This window comes from Saccopteryx leptura, chromosome 9 (genome assembly GCF_036850995.1).
Source record: "Saccopteryx leptura isolate mSacLep1 chromosome 9, mSacLep1_pri_phased_curated, whole genome shotgun sequence".
Classification (NCBI taxonomy): Eukaryota; Metazoa; Chordata; class Mammalia; order Chiroptera; family Emballonuridae; genus Saccopteryx; species Saccopteryx leptura.
Window position 1 is genome coordinate 43323734 of NC_089511.1, and position 10176 is coordinate 43333909.

The 10176-nt window shown below is 49.0% G+C and overlaps 2 protein-coding genes across 4 annotated transcripts in view; one reads left to right on the forward strand and one right to left on the reverse strand.

Annotated features, from left to right (window-relative positions):
- LOC136380501 (zinc finger protein 599-like) overlaps positions 1-9730 on the forward strand; it is a 49074-nt gene extending 39344 nt beyond the window's left edge. The window contains exons 1-3 of one of the 3 annotated variants that reach the window (XR_010746957.1): positions 8210-8333; positions 8502-8689; positions 9584-9730. The gene's annotated coding sequence lies outside the window, so the exon portion shown is untranslated. Of the gene's footprint in view, positions 1-2091; positions 2185-8209; positions 8334-8501; positions 8690-9583 lie in introns of those variants that run through there. The other 2 variants (XR_010746956.1, XM_066348371.1) reach the window with 2 other exon arrangements.
- Positions 709-2765, reverse strand: LOC136381483 (major allergen I polypeptide chain 2-like). The gene is made up of 3 exons (XM_066350217.1): positions 2705-2765; positions 2022-2203; positions 709-849 (listed from the first exon to the last, which is right to left on the reverse strand). The coding sequence occupies exons 1-3, from the start codon at positions 2763-2765 to the stop codon at positions 751-753; spliced, it is 342 nt and encodes a 113-aa protein (XP_066206314.1). The 3' UTR covers positions 709-750.
- Positions 9731-10176: the final 446 nt, after the last annotated feature.

Genomic DNA, 10176 nt, shown 5'->3' on the forward strand with positions numbered 1-10176 from the left:
TGCAAGTAAGACTTCAGAGCCTGAGCTTTACCACCCTAGCAGCATTCCCTCGGGATTGCTTCTTCCATCCACTCCCTTTCTCCCTTCCTTCTGGGCCAAGGCTGCATGGGGTCCTGGTCCCAGTGATGAAACCCAAAACCAGCAGTGGATCTCAGTGCCCCTGCAGAAAAATCAGCTGCCTCAGAAGACACCCACCTAAGAATAAAATGACAAATGCCACTGGGAAACAGAGAGGACTTTGTGATAAGCCTGCTCAGCCATCTTCTGAGTCACTCTTTAATTACAGAGTGACATTTCAGAGACTAGAGATTCTGCAACTAGACAACTAGAGGCACGCTGTCTGTAGCTGTTGACAACATTTTTATCCTTCCAGGCTGGTTAAGTCTGAGGTTGCCTATGTTATTTAACCTATCTTCATATACAATCCCCATTTTATAGATGAGGGAATAGCCCGAGAAAAACAAAACAGCATGTCAGTGACAGGGCCTAGATTTATTCTGGTTCTGCCTAACTCCAGCCCCTATGCTCTCAGTGACCACATGGGTCACTCCTCGTGATCTCCTAAGCTCTCCCCCGGCCGCTCACACTGTTCGCACAGCACACAGCACACAGAGCCGAGCAGCAGTTATTTTATTAGTTAGCCTGATGAACACAGCATCAGGTGGGGACAGGTGTCTAGTTTCCAGCTGCAGATGAAAAGGAGAACAGGGCAGGACGATAGAGCTCAGATCAGGCATCAGTGGCAAAGATTCATCTCTCCAAAGGGTTCAGTTTGGAAAGTTTCTGGACATCCTCCTTCAGCTTGTCCGCTGCGTAATGAATGCATTCCTTGCTGGTGGTGATGGTTGCCTGGGAGACAGTAAGATGCCGGGGCAGAGGACCTGAGCCCCTGGCAGGGCTGACCTATTTCCCCAGGGTCATTCCCACTCCTCATCCTCAGAGGTTCAGTTTCTTCCCCAGCAAGACCCATCACTGGAGAGGGGCTGTGATCAGTTAGGCCAGGATGAGGGTGCCTCCCTAACTGCCATGCACAGGTGTTAGTGGGGTGCTTAAACAACCAGCAGAGGCAGAGAGAGAAGGAAATAAGAAGGTTCTGGAAAGCATGGTGGGGTTGGGCCTGAGAGAGGGGCCAGATTTGTGTGGTATCTCTTGTGCCTAAGACCCATCTGTTAGAGGTACTGATGTGTGGAATGTGTATGCATGTATTGCAAACAATTGATGTGCCCTGTGTGCCTATATTATAATGCAAGAAATACTGCTTCTTGAAAAACCTTTCATTTTGCAATATCAGCACTTTGGGGGAAATGGGGTAAGAGACAGACAATTCAAAATCTGCATAACTGTGTAAAAGAGCAGTAACAAAGATAGTTTATCAGGAGATACATTGATTAGCCCTGTAAGCAGCTGCACATAGCTAGAAGCTGCCTCACAGGCCTCAGGCACTAATAAAGTAGAAATTCGGACTTGTGGGCACTGAGCCAAATACAGGTGGAAGTGGAGCTCAGAAGCCAGAGGACTAGCCATCAGGGTGGGCACGAGAAGAAGTGAAACAGGTCAAAACCCAGAAGCCTTGCAAAGCCAGTGAGTCCCTTCTGGGAAAAGAGCCTGAAAGCTGGTGCTCACTTTTAATATTTCCAAAATAGAGCATGTGCAGGAGCTGAATTGTTACTTTCTTGCCAAAAGTTAAAATTCTACTCCTGCAAAGCTAGCTCCCCTAACACAGGGAAAAAAATCACACACTTCCTGTGTTACACTGGTATTAGTCCCCTATTTTCCAATTGTTTGTGAGCTAACTGGCATGATAAGGACACGTGTGATAGCAGAACAGGCTGGATGTGCACGGAGCATGTGGTTGCATATTGTACGTGCTGTAGAGTGGAGCTAAGATTTATGTGCTTGGCTACTTATAGCTTTTGACTGTCATGTATCCCATGATTGAATGGACTATTTGTATGTGACATGTTGTAATATGCTGCATGTATGTTGTCAGGGTGGGGATGGGGAGGAAGAGAGTAAATTACCATGACGATCAGATCCAAGATCTTGGATGTAATTCCCGCCTCATTGTAGCAATCCTGAATTTTTCTGAAGGCTACTTTTTCAGGTTCAGTAGCGTGGACCAGATTGAGGTTGATGTTCAATAGTAACTTACTTCCAAGAGCCACCGCACCAAAGGCTCCATAAAAAACAGGGCAAGCTCCCGCTGAAGATACAGACAGAAAACACCTCATCAAAGGAATCACCAGGGTAAGAGGTTCTTGTTTCCCCTCCACTTGAGAGTAATTGACATATCCAGTGTTTCCTGACTCCTTTTCCACAGAGACCTGTGCTCTCCCAGGACTGCTCACACTGACAGAGCAAACATTCTCTAAGAGGCACTCCCAGCTCAAAGAAGCGGTATAAGAGGCTAGGACTAGTGGTCTGCCCCGGACCACTGCCCCCAGGCATCCTAGCCCTTCAAATAAGCACCACAATCCCAACTCACTATCCCCTATGTGTGCATAACTAATGACCCCTTCATTTCCAAACCTCTCCCTCCACTGAAAGACTGAAAACCTCAGGGGCTTTCTACAGGGCTCTTGTGTAAAAGTCTCCCAGCTCTTCCCTAAATTTCTTGCCAGAAGCTGCCCAGAGATCCCTGGGAGAGAGGGATAGATTAGCCAAAAGTCAGGAAGTCCACCTTTTCCCTGCTTCTTATGCTCACCCATCTCAGTGCCCAGCTCTCTGGTCACCAGCAAGGCCAGCACAAGAAGTGTCCCCTTCATAATGTCGACTGCTAGAATGCTCTTGCCCAGGAGAGGTTTTCTGCTGCTTTATAAACTATTAGTTCCTTGAGCCCAGCCCACACCCCAGCAGCTACCAAGACATGTGGGCAGAGACCTGGCACATGTGACCCCCTCAGCCATTGGAGTGTTAAGTGTGGGGCGCAGTCTCTGAGAGCATACCTCCTGGGGAAGATGTGGTTTTACCTTTGCCAAAGACTTACTAGAACTGACATTTCTAAATGACTTCATTCTGAGCTAAAAGCTCTGTTGTCTCAGCCCAACTGTCAGTTCTGTTCCCTAGTCATCCTTCCCCCAAATTATCCTGGCTCCCAATGTAATACTCTCTCAAAATGTGAAGACAAAAACCACAGGAGGGGTCAAGGACAGGTCTGTGCCACGATCGGTAAACAAAACCACATCCAGAAACCTTATGTTTGCCCAGCTTTAATTTCTGGAGCTAAGTATGAGGATCTGGGCTTTACTGGAGTCCCTTGAGTATCTCAGCTGCTGCAGTCCCTGGATGGGTCCCCAAAATGGGTGGGCACTGTCCTTGGGCTCCAAATCACTCTCCATCAGGAGAGTTGCAGGACTTGTAACCATGTGTTCTCAGGGACTAGCAATGCTCCAATTTTAGATCCTGCCACCAGCTTCACTCTCACCCTTAAGGGAGCAAATTGCTCAACACCTCCTTGATTCCTAGTGGCTCCAGCCTTGTTGCTTGTCTGGCTGTTTCCTCCTCCATCAGTGAACCTGGCCCTAAGAGGGGCTTTTACTGACAGCACATCATAAGCGAGCAGTTGTGGGTTGTGCGGTTTGTCTCCTTATTGGGGACTCGGAGGTATCCACCGCCCTGCAGGCCACGGTGGGCTAGAGTTCTGCAGACTAGAGTGCAGGGTCAGCCAGAGGTGGCACTCAATCTGCTCAGATTCTCTCAAGAGTTAAATTGAGACTTCTACTCTAGGAGAATAGTTTGTTGGCACAAATATGATGAGACAGTTCATGAAAACTCAGGCAGAAAGAAGCCTGAGAAAGCTCCCAATGGCCAAATCTGGAACATTTGAGCAACAACATAAATAACATAGTATTGAATCATAACCCAAAGTATAAAATAATATATGTGAGTCCATACTGATATAAATAAGTGGTTTAGAAATAAATACATGGCCCTGACTGAGAGTGTCGCCCCAGCGTGTGGAAGTCCTGGGTTCGATTCCTGGCCAAGGCACACAGGAGAAGCTCCCATCTGCTTCTCCACCTGCTTCTTCATCTGCTTCTTACCCATCTCCTTTCTCTCTATCTCCCTCTTCCCCTCCCACAGCCAAGGCTCCATTGGAGCAAAGTTGGCCTGGGCACTGAGGATGGCTCCATAGCCTTCACCTCAGGCTCTAGAATGGCTCCAAATGCAATGTAGCAATGGCCCAGATGGGCAGAGAGCATTGCCCCCTGGTGGGCATGCTGGGTGGGTCCTGGGCGGGCGCATGTGGGAGTCTGTCTCTGCCTCCTCGCTTCTCACTTTAGGGAAGAAAAGAAAAACAACAACAAAAGAAATAAATACCTGGGGGAAAAGAGAAAGCATACCATTCTGTCCCCCTTAAGAGTGGGCTAGACTTGGGAACTCATTCCCAAAGAAAAGAGTAGGGAAAGAGGAAAACAGTGCAGACACCTGGCAAACATGACATGAATCAAGTGACTAAGGCTAATATAACCAGCAGAAAGACATGTTGATGTTACATGCCCAGATGTGATGTGACAAGAATGACACTTCACCTCTGTGTTGTCTTCCCCAAACCCAAAGCTTTAACCTCAGTCTAAATTATAAGAAAAACAGCAGAAAGACCCAGCTTCAAGACTCTCTACAACACTCAACCAGTTCTCCTCATGACAGCCACAGCCATAACAAGAGAGCAAGGAAAGACGGAGAAGCTGCCACAAGCCTGAAGAGAACGGGGAGGCGCACAACCACCAGTGCAGAGGGTTTAGGATGTGGATTGGATCTTGGAACACAGAGTGTCGATGGACAAACTGGTGAAATCCACATTACGTTTGGAGGTTAGTTAATAGTAAAGGACCAGTGTCAATTAAAAACTTACATACACAACATATAGATACAGACAAGAGGTGGCAATAGCCAGAGGGAAGGGGGGTAGAGGTAGGGGAGGAGGGCAAAGGTGGGGGGAACGGGGTGGGAAGAGACTCTGCTTGGGGCAGAGGATGCGTGATGAGTGTGCAGAGGGTGTTATATTGAGTTGTACACTTGTAACCTCTATGGTTTTATAACCAGGATTAAATATGTTATATTATTGATTTACTGATATTAATATGACCAGCCAAAAAATAAAGCTAAATAAGATAGTACTAACAAAGTAAGTTTATAAAAGGGTTCCCGTAAAATGTAGATCCAATTTGTTGCTCTTATAACTAAGATTCACTATTTCTGGTTTAGTAATCAAAATATATAATCAAAACTGTACTTTCACTTCCGACCAAGCTCTCACTACAGTTGAAAGGCCCTTTCCCCTCTGGCTGATGTGCATCAAGGGTTGACATTTGAGCAGGAAGAATAACTGCTTCTCCTCACTCCCACCACGCTCAGGCTTGCAATTCTGATTCTCACTCAAGGCCAAAAAGACAGCTCGACTGTGGGAATCTGTCAACATTTGCTGCATGAAACAAAAACCCTAATTTATAAGTTACTTGCTAGCTTCAGTTCCTTCAACAACCAAGGGAGGGGATGGGCTCTCACTTTCAGGTGTGCCAGCTCCGGAACACATGTGGCCTCAATCCGCTATCTGAATACTCTGAGCTGGCTTGGACTAGTCCCCTCCTCCTGCATGGACAAACCCCTCCTTTCGATTCTTTTGTTCTAGTTTTGCTCATTCCCCCTTCTTCCCCCTCCTCTTCCAGAACAGGAAGATGGTGTTTGAGGACAGGAGGTCCCCCCATCTTCTCAGCTGGCCAGCACATGAATAAACCTCTTTCTTTCTCACTAGCACCTGTGTCATATAATTGGTTTTCATGGCGACAGGCAGCCAAACCTGAGGGTCATTTTTCTGGTTTCAGTTGGGTGAACCATGTCACCATCATCACTTTTTTTTTTTAAGTGAGAGGAGGGGAAAGAGTGAGACAGACTCCCACATGCACCATGTGCTCTGACCAGGATCCATCCAGCAACCCCCATCTGGGGCCGATGCTTGAATCAACCAAGCTATCCTCAGCGCCTGAGGCTGACACTTGAACCAATCAAGCCACTGGCTGCAAGAGGGGAAGAGAGAGAGAGAGAAGAGGGAGAGGGAGGGGAAGAGAAGCAGATGGTCGCTTCTCATGTGTGCCCTGATCGGGGACTGAACCCGGGACATCCACATGCTAGGCCAATGCTCTATCCACTGAGAAAACCAGCCAGAGCCCCCAATAAACTTTTAAAAAATGAATTAAAAATATATATATTATATAGTTTGTCATGACTTTTTTAAAAAAGTTTTAATAAATCTTTGCAACTTTTCTATAAATATAAAATTACCTCGAAATAAAAATTTATTAAAAGAAAAATGTGCAATAGGAAAGGCCTACATATGCTGCAGCTCCTTCCTTGACTTTGGCAATTAATTCTGCTTGACCTCACCAAATATCTCCATCATCTAGAGATGTCTCCGAATGGCCTTGTGACACCCATGCTTGGAAGCATCTGGGGCTGATGGACATCAGGGCCCTGACTATGATACTTCAGCACCCCAAGTCCTGCTTCGTCATCTCACAGCACTGGGGAGAGGATGAAAGAATTGTCTTGTGAAGGGCAGCGGCCATGTGAGCCTCGCCCAGGTGTTCCACCACACTGAGATTCTGCTTCCGGGAGAGAAAGCAAGCATGTGCAGCCTAGGGTGTGTAGAGTTTGTTTTTCCGGGCTAATAGATGCCCAAGAACCGTGAAGGGACATTTTCAGTGACCTGAGACCTCATGGGGTCATCTTCAGAGGTATGGCCCCTGAGCATCAAAGGCCTTGGCAAGAGAAGGCTCTGTGGAGGCCAACCGACAGCTGGAGCTCAGTACTTGGGCCTTTTTGCCAAGAGCAGTTACCGGATATGAATCCTGTTTGGCACGGGGTTCTGATTGAGGTCAGAAGACATGTGTCCTACCTTCAACTCTGAGCTTTAACAAACCTTATCCCAGGAAAAAGCTTCTCAATTCTGACTTACCAAAACATATGAAACCTCTTCCTTATTTAATTAATCCTGGGCACTATTCATAAGCACATATATAGCAAATTTACAGATGGCATAGAAATGGGATACTCCTTTCATTCATCTAATAAACACCTGTGAAGCACCTACTGTGTGTCAACTCCTGCCTAGTCCTATGGATGTAGCAGCACACACAGCACTCACATTCCTGGTGCTCAGGGACTGGAGGACAATGCACAAGTGGCAAGAAGGGCCATGGAGGAAGATGAGGGAGGGGAAACAGATGCTGTGGTAAAGGGTATCCCCCTGTGATAGGCGGGATCAAGAGTGTGGGGAAGTCTCTCTGATAAGGTGACAGTTGAAGAGACCTGAGGAATTAGGCAGTGAATCATGCAGACACTTGGAGAACGAGCATTCCAGGTGGTAAGGGAAGCACGTGCAAAGGCCCTCTGCAGGAGTACGCTTGACATGGTCAAGAAGCAGAATGGAGGCCAATGAGGCAGGAGACAGGACCCGAATACGTTTAGAGAGGCAGTGGGCAGCGGGGAAGGGGGCTGGTGGTACAAAGCACACAGAGGTGATGGGCCATAGGGGCACTTGGCTTTTCTTTTTTGGGGTTGTAGCTCTGCAAAAATGATGGTGTGAGCAGTACAAAGAAACTGAAAATAAGAAACAGATTGAGGAAAAATGATATTTCTGTGTCAGAGGGAGTGGAGGTCCTACCAGAGTAAGCAGGTGGCAGACTTGCACCTGGCAGCAGGCAACGAGGGCTTCTGGGCCAGCACGCAGGGGCTGGTTTGGGCTCCAGAAACAGACTCAGTGGTCAAGGGAAGCCACTGAGCCCGTCACGTCAGAGGTGAAAGCAGTGACCGCCAGAGAGCCTGACCAGGGCTTGTGCTCTGGCCTTCCCTTGGCTCTCGCTAGCTGTGAGGCCATCAGCTAAGTACTGAGCTGCCTGAAAAATCCACAGCCAGAACCAGACTGTCTGCCAGGACACACGCGGTTGTGACAGAGGCCTGGTTTCGGAACCCTTTTTGCCCCTTTTCTCAGTCAACCTGGGATATTTCAGTTCATAAACCTTCAGTGCCCCTGCAGAGGGGCAAGGAAGGCCGAGCCAATGCCCTTTGTTGACTCAGGGACTTAGGATCTTGTCAACAAATGTACTTCCTCCCTCTACAGCCCCAGGTGATTCCAAGCTGTGGCATGAGAATGGCCTTGGCAGTGTCTCCTGGAAAAGGAGGCATCAGAGACAGGCCTCTCCTGCTCCCCGTGGGGCCCACGGCAGGTATAAAAGGGTTCCGGGCTGGGTAGGAAGCACCGGCATCCTGCACCATGATGCGGACTGGTGCCCTGGGGCTGCTCTGGGCTGTCTTGCTCCTGATCTCCAGCGGAAGTAGGTGCCAGGGACACAGGTGCCTGGAGACAGGGACGCTCCAGGAGTTTTAACACTTTCCTAGGGCGATTCTGAGGATGTCAGTGCCTGGGGAGAAGAAAGGGAAGGATGTGTGTTGATGAACTTGATGAACATTTCAAGGGTGTGCCAGCTTGCTTTGTGTTTCAGATTGTGGCATTTGCCCAGCTGTGAAAGAAGATGTTAACATATTCCTGATGGGAACCCCAGATGAATATGTTGCCTATGTGGAAAAATACCAAAACAATTCTGTAATATTGACCAATGCCAGAAAACTGAAGGACTGCATTGATCAGAAATTGACGGAAGAGGATAAAGAACATGCTTTCAGCTTACTGGTGCGTCCAGCTGTGTGTGTCTGTGCCGCTGACACCCGCCTGGGGGTCTGCGCAGATCAGTGGGGGTGGGGGGCTCTCCTCTCCACATGGCCCTCCACAAGGACCATCTGGGGAGGCACAGTCTAGGCTCTGACCACTCAGGTCTGCCAGGCCCCAGCCAAACACCCTCCACGTGGCCCCAGTGTCAGGCCCTCAGCTCTAGACACCCTGACTTCAGCTACTCCAGCACACAAGCCTGGATCTTCAAATCTTTATCACTGAGTCCTTCCCTTCTCCAAACACCGGTTCCTTTACCTTAATTCCTTAAGCTCCGTACTCTATCTCCCACTAAAAACGTCATTTTGCTTTGTTCCCTCGACCCCAGAAGGTTGTTCTGTGCCCCAAATGCCAGGAGAGGAGGCACCTTCCAACACCCCCCTTCACCTTCCCCAGGTTCAAGTGGCCCTTTGTGGAGAATCACAATGAATCCTCTCTCTGCTGCCCGAAGTGGTGGTGGGAACAAGCCACTACTTCAGCTGCACGTGGGCAGAGGCAGGGGGACAAAGCCGACTGGGCTCGGCTCGTCCCTGGAGACTCCCGGGGGCCCGCAGTGCTCGGGAAGCCCCGCCAGGTTCTCCCCAGCAGCCTCTTCCTGTTCCACCCCAGACTGTCCTCTATCCTACCAAGGTGACCCTTCCTCCTTTCTCTGCTCCACTGGAGGAAGCTGCTGGACACATCCTGGAATGCTCTTGTGGTGCAGGAGATAGGGAGGAACCCTCATGACCTGCCCAGATCCAGAGGCTACCCTTCAAACAGGCCCGCAGGACCTCCGCAGAGGGTCCAGTGGGGGTCCAGAGCAGTTCGATGTCTTCTACCCCTGCAGACTCACCAGGTTCCCTGACTTTCTCTTTTCAGAATAAAATATACTCAAGTCCTTTATGTTAATGGAACCATCCTGGCCAGGAGCCCCAAGGAAGCCACTTGCCTGATCACTAAGTAGTCTCCGCAGCCTCCGTGTCCAGGTGTCTGACTAGAGAATCCCATCAATAAAAGCCTTGCAGTTCATGGAAGAGTGCTTGCTCCTTGGAGACTGGGTTGGGAGGAAGGGGCAGCACATGGCGAGACACCCACGTGACTTCCAACTGGCGCTAGATTTGAGTGCTGTCAGGTGTTGTTCTTCTACTGAATTCAGTTTAAGGGGGGGAGGGGATACTGATAACTACATAGAATAGCCAGAGTGCTTGATCACTTTTGTGGACCAGGATCCACCGGTCACATGCATTATCTACCAGAGTTTAGCCCTCCAGCAACCTTGAGAGATGGGAGTAATCATCCTAGACTTACAAGTGGGGAGGCGGGGACTCAGAGATGTGAAGTGTGTGCCCAAGATTGCAAAGCTCCTGGGCGGAGAATGTGCTGCACCCGCCCCTGCCTGTCCACTGCTGGGGAGACAGGCTCTGTTAACTCATCACGTAGCTGTACACATACACAGCCCCTCACCGGGCCTC